Source organism: Dysidea avara, chromosome 7 (genome assembly GCF_963678975.1).
Source record: "Dysidea avara chromosome 7, odDysAvar1.4, whole genome shotgun sequence".
NCBI lineage: Eukaryota > Metazoa > Porifera > Demospongiae > Dictyoceratida > Dysideidae > Dysidea > Dysidea avara.
The window spans coordinates 32,943,221-32,958,127 of record NC_089278.1 but is presented as its reverse complement, the minus strand read 5'-3'; the positions used below and the strand labels follow the sequence as shown (position 1 = coordinate 32,958,127).

Sequence of the window (14,907 nt, the reverse complement as noted above, 5' to 3'; positions counted from 1 at the left end):
CATGGATTGGCAAATCAATGGAAGTATAGTTTTAGTTCTGTTGGATGAAGGCAGTTTTGTTGAAGAAGTGATGATGATCTTGTTTACATCTATTGCATCATATGCTACAGAAACAAAACAAAGAGTTTTGTATACTCTCCATGAGCTGCTGAAAAATATGGTCTGTAGGCTTTCCTGATTAATAGCTTGTGTATATAGTTTTTATCTGTAGCATGCATAATTTCACAAATATTCTTGAACTTAAAATGCTAGCTTGTGAGAACTGGGCAGGGTTTTGCTAAGAAGGTTAGCTTGCTGTGGATTAAAGTAGTATGGTTGACTGCATTCACAGTGAAAATTTCAAATTCGGAGATTTTGACCTTTCTAAGCTATACTGGATTGAAATGCTTTAATTCACATATCTCACAATCTACTGACTATTGATGTGTGTACATCAATGGTTTTCTCAAATTAGATTGCAAATTTCTTCTTATCTACAGATACAACGATGATCATATAAGACAAAGTAGTGCTCTACCAATACAGAAAATACCTACCAATCTGATACCAATATGTGTACTGATAATTGTGTGCTTGCTTGTTCATGGCTATGGCTATATTACAGTGTTGGTATTTGCACTAGTCTTTTAAGTATATTGCATGATTGTACTATTAGAATATTTTGCAGTGACTGTTCTATTAGAGTACCATGTAAACATGGTAACTTGCAGTTTCTCATCCTTTAACAAAGCAAATTCTGCACCTAGAATGTGACATCCAACCTTTTGCATCACAAGTTTTGCTAACAATATTATCATGATGACAATCTAGATTTTCCATTGGCTATATTGTACTAGAATTTCAATTTATATAGGGTAAAAATAAGATGAGTTGATCAGCTAGCAACAGTGGTTCAATGCATCTCTATCAAACCCTGGACAACTTGTTCCTACATTTTTGTGCATTTTTCTATTATCTTTCTATTATAGAGTATTGACCCCGCTATTTTGCACTAGGTTTATAACTAATTGCCTATATGCATACTGACTTTAAGATATTCCCAAAAGCGGTCTACACTGTAGACATGACAATATGTCAGCCTTTTTAATGTAAATAATCATACATATATAGCTCTATGACCATTTATCAGATTTGCAGTAAACTTGATATGTGATTTTTTTGCAATACATTCTTAAAGTTGTCTAATGTTCGAGAAAACTGAGCTACGCATTTGCATTTTATAATGGTTTTATAAAGTGTGTGAAAATAATAATCAAAGTCCCCAAGCTCCCTAAATGAAGAAGACATTAAGCCAAATTTTGAGGTTTTACGGCAATCTTGCTCAAATTTGGTATCTGAAGTGGTGAAGGTGGAGGGTATTTGCAATACAAAAAAATGATTCTAATTCGAGAAGTGAGTATGGAGTTACATATGCTTGGCAATCCCATTTTTTATCTTCCTTCAATATATTCACAGTGTGGCATGCCGGCTTTTTTGGCTGCACAACACACTACCGTGTGTCTGATTTTGAGCATACCGTCAGTCAAATTGTCTATTTGCAATGGCAGTATGTTTTATTGTAAGAGTATAGTGCATAGCCTATCAGTCATATTTTTGTAGATATTACCCTAAGACTAGAGGGAGGAAGTTCACACAATGAAGGTAGAGTGGAGGTGAACTACAATGGTGAATGGGGTACAGTTTGTGATGATGAATGGGATGATACTGATGCTGGTGTAGTGTGTAGACAACTGGGATTTGGATCATCAGGAACAGCAGTGTATTCAGCTAGTTTTGGTCAAGGATCAGGACCCATCTTATTGGATAGTGTGACATGTTCTGGCAATGAATCAACACTGGCCAGTTGTGGTCATCTTGGAGTTAATATTACAAGATCTTGTAGTCATAGTGAAGATGCAGGTGTAAGATGTACTCTTGCTCAAGGTTTGTAATTCACAACACTGATAATCATCATCCTGCAAAGCTGACCAGAGGCCAGATGCAACTGTTGTCTTAAAAAGAAATGTATTAAATGCTGGCTGAATGATTGTAATAAGAATTAGGCATCACTTTATAGTAGACAATAAGCCTAGCAGTTCCTTTATCCCATTTTTTATAATTTTTGAGAAGATATAGGCACATTATATACTACTGATGACTTATGGTACTAGTAACAGTGAAGCATTTAGCATTTAAGAAGACATGGTGAGGTCAAAAATGTCTTGCTGAAAGCAGGTTCTGGCTGTCATGTAATGAGTGTAGTCAATCTAATAATAAGGTTCTTGTTAGGATTTTCCCTAGGAAAGTATTAATATCAGTGATTGCCATCTTCCTAAAGCTTGCAATATAAGTGTGGACTACTGTACAAACTACTAATAACAAGAGTTGATAATATATTAAGAGAGAGAGAGTATCAAACACTCAATATACCCTGTACAAACCCAAGTTTACCTTTAATAGTCAGTATCAGTGCTCAATGCACGTAATAATCTTTGATTTGTCACTTTGTGTTAACCAAGGTTGTGTTTGTGTGTAGGTACTTTAGTCAGATTGGTAGGAGGAATTTTGCACAATGAAGGTAGAGTGGAGGTGAACTACAATGGTGAATGGGGTACAGTGTGTGATGATGGATGGGATGATACTGATGCTGGTGTGGTGTGTAGACAACTGGGATTTGGATCATCAGGAACAGCCATTGGATCAGCTTCCTTTGGTCAAGGATCAGGACCCATCTTATTGGATAGTGTGACATGTTCTGGTAATGAATCAACACTGGCCAGTTGTGGTCATCTTGGAGTTGGTGTTACAAGATCTTGTAATCATAGTGAAGATGCTGGAGTGAGATGTAGTGAAACACAATGTAAGTCAATTTCATCGACAACAGCTAATCGTCTAATCCTTTCCTGCCAGAGTGATTTCTTTCTACATAAAGATAGGGTGCTAAGCACTCTACTGAAAATGTGTTTTAGACTTAGATTAGTCTACTACACAGCACTGGTTATCTTTAATTGGTATCAGTTATGTTTGATCCTATAGTTTTTTGCAAAGTGAAATTTTGACAAATGAGCAATATTTCATCTGTCAAAACTTCACTGAGCTACACACTATTATAAGGATAATAATGTAGTAACTGCAACATTTAATAAAATATCAAGAGTAATGGCAGGATGTTGTGTGGTCAATAAGACTGATTACCTGGTGTTCAATGAATTAATCAAAACACAGAGTAGTATATCATGTGGCTATAAAGGAAGAGTTGGTGCAGGTATGCCACAGACAAGTATAATATTGTAATAATGAAACAGCATCAAATTTGAAATGTTTGCAATCACTGTAAACCCCTACAAGTTTAGAAGATCAATCAGCAAATGGAACAAATTACCCCTTGTGATTGCTCTGTAGATTGTTTTAAGACCATGCTTAAATCAATGACTGAAATTATTTAATTATGCTCATTTGTGATGCTTACAATTAATAATTTCCCACCTATAGATGTTGGTCATAAGTCAGAAATTGGGTTTTTGTGGTGAAGGCTACGTTGGGGTATCAGAGGTGGTAGACTAAAATCAACACTGCATGTCATCTTCATCGTGCAATGTAACCATTTGTTGGTCACCATTTTTGATACTATATGTACTACATGTACACACTAGCCTTGTGTGATCACTTCAAACAGCCTCCGCTATGAATTGTGGCAATACATACTCACTTTCTATGACCGCAGACTAAAAGCAAATAGTCGTAATTTGAAGAATAGTAGTGAATAGTGTTTTGAGTGTGCATGCACGTGTTTAAAATACTCTAATAGAACAATCAAGCACCTACACTAATTTGACAGAAACATGGTATAATTTTATTCTGCTTTGCACACTACAGTACAGGTAATGACTCATAGTTATAGGGATACTTCCTAATTGACAGCCACCACATGTAACTTTGCTTTCTTCTGGCCTTGCATGAACATCATTTTTCCACTGTGTTGTAACTATTATGTGTACCCTGCTGAAGATATGCGGTTGAATTAACAAAATTAAACATAGTTATTTGTTTTTATTTAGATGTTATTATCAGCTTGGCAGGAGGTAATTCATTTAATCAAGGTAGAGTGGAGGTGAACTACAATGGTGAATGGGGTACAGTGTGTGATGATGGATGGGATGATACTGATGCTGGTGTAGTATGTAGACAATTGGGGTATTTGTATGGGAGAGCAGCTCTTTCAGCTTCCTTTGGTCAAGGATCTGGACCAATTTGGCTGGACAGTGTGAAATGTTCTGGTACTGAACTAACACTGGCCAGTTGTGGTCATCTTGGAGTTGGCATCACAAGATCTTGTAGTCATAGTGAAGATGCTGGAGTGAGATGTATTACAGTAACAGGTGTGTAACAAAATGCATACACAGTAGTAACAAGAGTTCATAATATTTGTATGGCATACAAATTATGAACTCTTGGTAGTAAGATGTACAATGGTGTGTCATGCAAACAGGAGATACCGGTGTGTGAACGTGACAAACACGTGTGTACAAGAAATACATTTTTGTTGTTAGTCATGCTAAAAACATTGTAACTAGAAAATGTCCAATTTCTGCTTTATGCATTCCCTTGGGGTGTGGCACCTTCTATCCTAAAATCAGGATACATGCCTTCAAAGCTTGTTTATTTGCTTTGTATTGGTGTTTATCTTCTGCTTCCACCACCTCTTTTATGCATCACTCTAATAACCTTTGTCTGATCCATGGCGAGTTATGCCAGCATGTTAAACTATGTATATGTATATTATAATTTTTGTATGACTAGCTACATGAGTGATTTTCTACAAATTATAGGGTCATTCCTTTTAGGGTAAATCTCTTATGGAAGTACACTGAGTAGATTGGTCATTATCCTTTTGTAATTCCATAGAAATAGGACAATAATTTATGGTTTGCAAAGAATGTGTAGCACTGCAAGATCACGATGCTCTAATAAAACAGTCATACAAAATAAGGAGGGTCTAGAAATATAAATTTGAAGTAAGTTGCTCTGGATCAAATGTAAACAACTCCACAGCCCTAGCCACTGAGTTGCTGCTGCCATGATCTTATTATTATAACTGGTTGATATAAGCATCATTACAACAATTCTTGGCCATTGCATTTATTTCACAATTACTGCAACTAGATATGGGAAAACTGGTCAACCAGTTTTATTACTAATGACAGCAGGTTTGGTTTTTTGCCATGAACACATTGCTACATGAATGCTCTATCAAGTTTCATTGTAAAAGTCAGCTAGGCTTGAGTGGTCTGCATTTTCTGGCTGCAAAACCTAGTGGTGAGCCATGCAAGTGGTCTGGGGCCTCAACACTGTACAGCTTCATGGTGTTGAATAAAAACACATACCTGTCCTTTCATGTTAGCCAGTTTTGAGACCTGAATGGCTTATATTTTTTGCCAAATCCACCCCATACAGTGTAGTGATTCCTCTTTCATTTTGTAAGCTTGTGTAGAGAACAGTCAAGAAGCGGAACACGAGGCCTTAAGGATGATCACGTGATTATATCCAATCAAACATACGCAATCTTACAACACTATCAGGTGTGATACAAGTGGGCGTGTGTGTGCAATAGTCACGTGTGTGCGTAGTGCCTATATATTGTATAAGTGTTCTGTCTCTTGCATCCCCCCACCAAGCATGGTGTGGCTGGATAGTCACACATGCTGATATTAGTGCCAAGTAGGGTCTTCTATCAGGCGTTTCGGTGGTCTGTGCGGCCGGTCTGATTGACGCATGTCTGCTGTCTGATCCTGGGATGGTTCGTGACGGTTGCGTCCTGTTGAATTAGGTTCTTCGTGTGGTAGGGAGACATCTAGCTGGTGTGGGTTCCTCTCAGATGCATCCAGAGATGCTGGAGTGCGACGTCTTAGGAATCTTCGGTTACGTACCAGTACACGTCCACCCTGGGTCTTGATCGAGTATCGACGATAGGGACTAATGTGAACTACTGTACCGTATATGTCCCAGAGCTTTGTCCTCTGGTTTTGAAGGGCGACGTTTGATCCCAACTGGATGTCAGGCAAGTTTCGAGCGTGCGCATTGTAGCATCTCTCTGATTGTTCTAAGGTGTGAGTTGCTTGTTTCTCTGCGTCTGCCACGTTTCGTTGCCACTCTGGCGCAAAGGAACGTCGGTGCGCTGATAGTGTATCCTGTATGGGTCTACCGTATAGCTTTTGCGCAGGGGACTGTCCATCTCTGCGGGATGGTGTATTCCTGTATTGCAGTAATGCGCGGCATATCACATCAGTGTTCAAAGATCTCCTCCCCCAAGAGGTGGCGATTAATTTCTTCATACACTTCACCATAGCCTCAACTTTTCCATTACTCTGTGGGTAATGTGGGGACGAGGTCTTATGGGCAAACCCCCAATGTTTGGAAAATTTACTGAAGAGGTTGGATGTGAACTGGGGGCCACCATCAGACCACACGATGTCTGGAACAGCTGTACAACAAAAGGCTTGAGTTAAAGCTTGGGTTAAGCGCTGTATGGATGTGTTGAGCTGCATCGGGATAATGTCAGGCCAGTCGGTACAGCAATCTACTATGATGAGAAACTGCTGGCCCCCGTAGCTACAGAAGTCCATTGCAATCTCCTGGAACGGTCTTGCGGGTCTGGGTTTGGACATGATGTATTCCTTGTTATTCGATGGAAGCCGGTCTTGACACATTTTGCATGAGAGCACAACATTATCGATATCGTTATCGATTCCAGGCCAATAAATGGATAACCTAGCTCGCTCCTTCGTCCATACTGATCCCTGATGGGACTCATGGAGGCTGATTAACACCTGGCGGCGCATTGAGGCTGGGATCAACAGGCGACAGCCATAGGCAATCAACCCATCATCCACTGAAAGGTGCTCACGTGCACTCCAAAAGCACCGGCAAGACTCCGGCAGCTGGCTACGGTGATCTGGGAAGCCATGGGTGATTGTATGTTTCAGCTGTTGGTAGGCAGGGTCATGGGCCGCTGTCTCGCGTAAATCTTGAAGCCGGATGTTGTCACGTCCAGCACTAGTACCTGCTCTAAGTTCTGTGATTGACGGTTCTGGGTGGTGTTGATGGTCAAATTCTGCAAGTGCGTCATCCAACTGGGGGTTGGAGACTGGGTTACGTGAGAGGGCATCAGGGGCACTGTTGCTTTTGCCTTTAATCCATTTAGCTGTGAGGTTGTACGCCATCAAGCGAGACTTAAGGCGTTGGAGTCTGGGGTTCTCAATCTCGTCCAATCTCTTGGTATTAAGTATAGGGACTAAGGGATTGTGGTCAGTTACCACTGAGAATTGTTGAAGGCCTGCTAAGAACATGTTGCATTTTGCCACAGCCCACGCGACTGCGAGTAACTCCAGTTCTATAATGGCATAGCGGGATTCAGCATCGGACAGGAACCTAGAGCCTGCCTGAACTAAGGACCAATTTTCTCCATGCTGCTGTTGGAGTATATACCCCAGTCCCTGCCGGCTGGCATCAGTGCTAAAACGGGTTGGCTTGGTGAGGTCAAAGAAAGAGAGGGCTGGCTGTGTTGTTAGGGACTTTTTGGCCTCCAAGAACGCTGCGTCATGGCTGGGCATCCACACGAACTTGTTTTACGTGCTTAAAAGCAGTCGAAATGGGGCCAGGAGTGAGGCAACCAAGTTAGTGCTGGATGATAATTGGTTAATTAATCCGACGAAGGAGTGGAGCTCGGTACGGTTGGTTGGAACGGGGTAGTTTGATATTGCTGATGTGATGGATGGGTCAATTTGGTAACCCTCCTCAGATAGCAAGAAGCCGGCAAAGGTGGTCTTGGTTTGAAAAAACCTGTCTTCTCCAGGTTCAGTGCAATGTTGTTGTCAGCGCAGCATTTCAAGAATTGTTTCACGTGTGTGACATGGTTGCTAAGGTCGCCGTCATATATTACAAAATCGTCCACCACGCACCTAAACCCTGACAAGCCTTTAAAGGCTTCTCTCATGCGGCGGTTGTAATGCTCCGATATCGAGGAGACCCCGTAGGGTGCTCGAAGGTACTTAAACCTCCCAAATGGGGTTATAAACGTTGTCAAGGGTTGGCTTTGTTCATCAAGGGGGCACTGGTGGTACCCTTTGAGGGCATCGATGACTGTAAAGAATTTGGCATCGCTAGCGGCGATGTCAGCCACGGCCTGAGCTGGGGTAAGTGATTGGTATCGTTCGCGGACGACGAAACGGTTAAGGTGGGATAGGTCGACACACATACGGATTTTGTCTGAATATTTCTTTGGGGCAACCACAATTGGTGCACACCATTCGGTGGCTTCTGTGACTGGTGCGATAATGTGTTCTGACTGCAACAACTCGAGTTCGGCCTTCAGCTTGTCGCGATAGGCGAAGGGAACAGATCGTGGTGTGCTTACGCAGAAGGGCCTTGTATTGGCCGACAGTAATATGTGGAATTGTTCCCCTTCCATGGTTCGAATTTTCCCATCAAAAACTGTTGGAAACTCTCTTTTCAGGGCGTCCACCGACGGTGGGGCATGAGGGAGGGTGGTGGCTTTGATACTTGGGGACGAGGGGGGAGCTGTTGAGGGGGACGGGAGCGGGTAGTGCGGGGGCAGGACGTGTAGAGCCTTAGCGGCCTTCCAAGACATGATGACTCCATCCAAGGTTGGGAAGATGTACATGTCTTCTTTATGTTCTTTACCTGCAAGTTGGAAGTGGATACACATCTTTCCTATGGGGCACATTCTCTGGCCATTGGCTACTCGGGGTCTAAACTCTGATGGTAAGAGGTTCTCTTTGTACTCATTCAGGGGCGGTAGGATATTCTCTCCAGCAGCTGAGATATCAGCACCTGAGTCTGGGAGTATCGCAGTACGAACGGATCCGTGGATTGTACTGACCTCTACCATGATGGTTGGTGCGGGGTCGATGGTTGCCACTTGCTTGACACTGAGGACAGTCATTGATGTGGTCTCCTGATCCACTTCATCTTCCTCGGCTGTAATGGCTTTGGCAGCTGGGTACTTCTGCCGTGGATGTTTCTGTGGTGGCTGCCGACTGTGGCAGGCTCTGGCAAAGTGGCCAACCTTGAGGCAGAAACGGCAGGTCTGCTTGAATGCCGGACATTGTACTCGCCCGCCTTGGTGTGCTTGGGCACCGCACCCTGGGCAAGACTTGAGGACTGACTGACTGGCTTGGGTGACTTGTAGTGCGCGTGCTGCTTGGTGATGCGCTGGATGGTCAACACAGGGTTGTCGGAGATATCCTTGCGCTACTTTTTAGCAGCTTCTTGGGCACGACATATGGCAATGGCATTGTCGAGGGTAAGGTCTTGCTGCCGGAGCAGGTGTTCCACTGTGTCACCGTCTATGAGCCCTTCGATAATCTGGTCCCTGATGCTCTTCTGAGAGCATGCCGCGGAACAGAAATTGCAGGTTTTCACCAGTTCTCGCAGGAAACCAGGTAATCGTCAAAACTTTCCCCTGGCTGCTGCATGCAGCGACGCAGTCGACGGCGTTCCATGGACTCATTAATGTGGCCTTCAACATGCCGTTTAAGGGCAGCTATAATTGCGCTGGAGTCGTTTCGCTCCTCCGTTGTAAGGCCAAGGTTATCTACCACCGTGAGTGTTTCGCGAGAAAAACACAAAGTTAATGCCTGTACCTTGGTGGCTGCTGGTTCTTCACTCAGTCCGGATAGGGTTGAGTAGGAGGTCCATTGGGCTGTCCACGCTGTGAAGTCGGTGCCGTGATCCACGTCGAGGTCCAACTTTGGTAGGTCGCTCAGTCGGAATACATAAGGCATCTGGCCCGCTAGGAAGAAAACACAAGGGAGAAAGACTGTGTAACAATATGGCGTCACCTTTACGGGTGCCTCACACCGGCACCAGGGATTTGCTCCGAGGGTTAGATAGGTTACCCACGCTAGAACGTGGCTGCTCGCAGCGCCATGTAGAGAACAGTCAAGAAGCGGAACATGAGGCCTTAAGGATGATCACGTGATTATATCCAATCAAACATATGCAATCTTGCAACACTATCAGGTGTGATACAAGTGGGCGTGTGTGTGCAATAGTCACGTGTGTGCGTAGTGCCTATATATTGTATAAGTGTTCTGTCTCTTGCAGCTTGCCTCCATCCTCTATTAAAGCTTGCCTGATACAGTCAACATGGAGTTAAAAACTATCTAAAATGGAGTGAAACTTAGCTGTTGACTACTTGTGTGCAATGGATACTCTGGAAGATAAGAAATTGGTGAAAAACAGTTGAAACGTTGGGGCACGTTGCTGCATCCATTAGCAAGCTACAGCACACTAAACAGATCCGTATTTCTAGATATTTTTAAATAGGTGATAAGACTGGTTTTCCAAGACACAGACACAATTGGCTGTACATACACTCTGATCAGTGCAACATATGCAGTATATACCACCCTATCACACAACAACTTGAAGAAAGCTAAATGGTAACTATCAAAGCAAACTTCAGTGAATCAAACAGTGTGGTAGTACTGTTTAAGTAAGAATACCCAAAAATGATGTGTGCCATCTAAAATTCCACCTTTAAAATCATCCTAGAAACATCTTACAGGATGAAAATCACCTTTACATAATAGTGCTAGTCCATCTAATATCAAACACAGCATTAAAATCAAGAAAACACTTACAGACGGCTGGATATAGAATTTTTAAAAATCACATAAGCTCAAAGTTTTTTCCTACTGCCTGCCTGCCTGCCTGCCTGCCCGCCCGCCCGCCCGCCCACCAGCCTGCCTGCCTGCTGGCCTGCCTGCTCGCCAGCCTGCCCATCTACCTGCCTGCCTTCCCACCGGCCTCCCTGCCTGCAGGCCTCCCTGCCTGCCCACCTGCCTGCCTGCCTGCCTGCCTGCCTGCCTGCCTGCCTGCCTGCCTGCCTGCCCACCTGCCTGCCTAATAACAATCGCAAGGCTGGAGGCTGAACGAAGCAGCACAAGGCCACCATTTTACGCCACAATAGCAAACTCACTAGTGGAATGTGCCTTTTAGGGTTCCAATGAGTGTGTGCCCTCTGCACCTTGTCTTTCTTTTTATCTTCAATCAGGCTGGTCTTCTGTAAACAAATAAACTAGTATATTAAAAATTATTAAGAAGTAGGGATCCATGCAATACAAACTAGTGAAATAAGAGATGAATGATGGTATTAAAGCATAACTCGGTGGAAAAATCCCTACATTGGCATGAGGTTTAATACATTTGTACATCAAGACACACGGTAGTGTGTCGTGCGGCCCAAGAAGCCGGCGCACCACACCGTGAGTATATTTACAGGAAGAAAGAATACCTGATTTTCACACCTTTGTAGCTCCATGATCCCTTATCCGATTGGAACCAGTTTCCCTTCAGAGGTGTCCGCCAGGTAGGCCATGCCACATACCAAATTTGAAGGAAATCTCCCCAGCCATTTCTGAGATATGAGTGGCCAAAGTTTCATTTTAATTTCATTTTTTTTTCCTTCACTGTAGGGGGGCTACGGGGGTTTTGATTTCTTTTCGCACACTTTGCAAAAATTGCTATAAAACACAAACTTGTAACTCCATTGTATCGATATTTAGCACAAGTAAAGAGTGTATAAAGGTACATTCGCATACCAAGTTTGCTATGAATCTGTTATAGTCTAGTTCCTTATGGTTTTGATCGTGATTTACTGGACCAAAGCACCAAATTTGGTACAGTGACTTCTTAGGGTATACAGAGTGATTTCAGAAGGGGTGCCACCATGAACTTACCCTGCACCCCTTTGTACGACAGCTATGTTGGGCAATCCGCGAAATTAAAACCTCCTATTGAATAAGTCCTTAATACATTCCCAATTTTAATTTTGAGTGAGCAGTCCATAATATCTCATAATCAGATTCATTAAAATATTATGGCTCTGTATAAAGATACATAGCTTAAACAAAACTATACATTTAGCAAAAATTAAAATCGCTAAAATTTGAACACGGTTATCCATGGAGAACTGTCAAATATTACCTTGTTACTTATTTCCATTGAAAGCCATGTCCACTACAATGGCTAAGTTCTGCACACAGAGCACCACCTGTTTACCGGATACTTCACCTCCTGGGTTCCAGAATTACACTCATTTCTACTTACTAGTAAAATGTACTTTAGCTATGATTCTAAGTGCACTTTTGGAAAAAGTAGGAAACTTACCACATAGTTTATTTCTTTAAAAGCTAGTTTTTAAATAGAGAGCCACACCATCTCTGATTTGACCTTTGGTGACCTTACACCCAATTTATTGCCTAAAATTAGTCAGTTTTTTTACCCATACACAATTCAGTATACACTAGCTTAGTTTCAACTTAATACTCTTGCTCTAAAGAGAACATTAACATTTAAAGAAAGTCCATAGCTTGCACTAAGTTATAAGAGCAAAAGTAGCCCTATACAGATTGCATTTCCGAAATTATTATTAGAGCCTGAGTTGGATATATGGTATTATTCACAACTGCATGTACAGTGGAACCTATGGCTACCTGTACTAGGAGACCACTTCTGTATACATTCAAGAAATGTACAGTAGCATACATACGTCATATTACTCATATAGTAAAACACTGCTTGTCCAAATCACATTGCTAAAACGGTGATAATGCCTATGGGATACCCAGTACACTCAAGCATGCAATATTTTAGTTATCACCCTTCTCCTTAACTTCAACTGTTGACTTGTCACAGTGACACTACCACATTCTGTGTGCACCCTTAATTGTTGCTGTATAGTATGTCAAGGATTATGTTGGCGTGTCATGATTAAGTAGTACAAGGAGCTGTCATGCAGCCCTATTGATAGTACATAGTAACTATATGTGAGCGGGTTTTCGAAATTCCACACATATCCAATTCTATGAACTTGGAAGACCATAACATAGTGGTAAAGAAACATATTATTTTAAATTTGTTCCATTAACTAAGCTGTATGGGGGCTCAATACTGACCTAATTTCTAGTCAATAGCCTTTTTATTCTGAAGTTATGAGTCGTCAAAGTTGTGTGGTAAATTAGATGTGTGTGGAAGACTCCTTTCGCAAATCCAGTCACATATATTAAATCCAAATAAGAAAACTTGCACTAACAAATTACAGATTGTCATTCTGTATTAGAGCTAGACATGTAGGATTCCAGAGATTTCATTGTGGTAGTTTTGATAATAAACATAAGGAAAAAGATTTTTAGTTGCACTAAATTATTGCATTTCTATAGGGTGATGTGACATATTTTCCAGTAATATGTGTACAATATTGTCTGAACCTATGTTTGTGAGTACATGTAAATGTTTGCAAATCAGAAATTCTATAATTGTAAGCTACAAAACACAAGCAATTGTCTTGGCTATTCAATATAAAATAGAATCCAAATGGTTTAATCTAAAATTTAGCCAAAATTCACACAAATTGAACCTCACACATAAACCTGCTATCATAAGAGATATGTACCCCATTATACTGTTTTTCATTGATAAGTATAATGCCTATTTAAGGTGCTAAGTTTCTAAGTACACCCTATTAGAAATGTAAACATGTTCTGTGCATATTTCAAGCTTGTGCATGGGAAGAATATTAATCTGTTTTTACAGAAAGTCTGTACATAGCTTATACTCTGTTCTAAAGTTACAGCAACTTCAATCACGAACCACTATTTTTCCTTTGGGACAATAGCTTCAATTTGAAACCAATTTTGTGGATTTTAGATCATGTAAATGTGATTTAGTGACAGTGTTTGAATATTAAATTCCTGTAAATGTCACCAAAGGTCAAATCTGAGGTGGCTCCGTATCGAAAAATAATCATTGTCATATGCAAAACTTTTTGTAAGTTCATGTTTTTAACCAACTGAGAGATGCATTTTTAAGGCTTAGAACCAGCTAACTATTATTCAGATTCCAAGAGGTGACAAAATCAGCTAATGGTGAGTCCATTGTAGTGCTAATGATTTTTTAAAAGTCTACACAGATTCTCTGATTAAGTGTCCGTTCAGAGCTGTGTAACCTTCTCATTGTCCCATATTGTTAATGATCATTACTTTTTACTCTTATAGTCTCTACCTGTTACAGTACACATAGTTGCAGGATTATAAGCATCATAATACTTACATTCAACACTCTTCATCAAGTAGTAACTTACCCCATATACATGCGCTGTAGAGTTTTGTAAAGCATTTGAAATCTGTGCTTTAATGAAACTAACATTAAATCTAGAGAATTGTATTTCTTGAACAAAATAGAGCTAATAGAAGACTGGCTAATAAATAAACCTGTATGTACACATTCAGCTTATTAATAGATAACTATGATCAGCAACTGTACATAATCATAATTAAGCTGGCAAAGATTAAAGCCAAAGATTTTTCCGATCATTGCTTTCTGAAACCTTGTTAATTCTATAAGGTTGACCTTGCTTGCTCCCCAAGGAGATCAGTAAACAGATGTACCGTGATTGGCCAAAGTAGTGGAAATATAGATATGGTTATTGATAGAAAATTCTCAAAATTAGCTATATTTAAATTTTAGTGATTTTAATTTTCGCTAAACTTATGATATTTCAATAAAACTATAATGGGATGTCATGGAGTGCTCACAAATAGGAATTATTAAACTTGTGTTTAGTAAAACATAAGTTATTCAATATAGTAAATATGATGGATTTTAATTTTACAGATTGTTGAAAATAGCTGTCATACAAAGGGGTGCCGGGTGAGTTCATGGTGGCACCCCTTCTAAATCACTTTGTACATCCTAAGGAATAAATGTACCAAGTTTTGAGCTTTGGTCCGGTAAATCACAATATTGCCTAAAATTTGACATAAGAGACTGGACTATTAAGTATCCAAGGAGTTATGAGCACGTAAAAAATGATGAAACTTTTGTCACGGCTACAGGATAAACCGA

The 14,907-nt window shown here is 41.0% G+C and overlaps 1 protein-coding gene across 1 annotated transcript in view; it reads left to right on the top strand.

The window, feature by feature from the left end:
• LOC136261185 (uncharacterized) overlaps positions 1–14,907 on the top strand; it is a 149,807-nt gene that overhangs the window by 26,322 nt on the left and 108,578 nt on the right. The window contains exons 12-14 of the mRNA XM_066055159.1: positions 1,600–1,923; positions 2,516–2,839; positions 4,038–4,358. Of these exons, the coding sequence (XP_065911231.1) occupies positions 1,600–1,923; positions 2,516–2,839; positions 4,038–4,358 (969 nt within the window). The remainder of the gene's footprint in view (positions 1–1,599; positions 1,924–2,515; positions 2,840–4,037; positions 4,359–14,907) is intronic.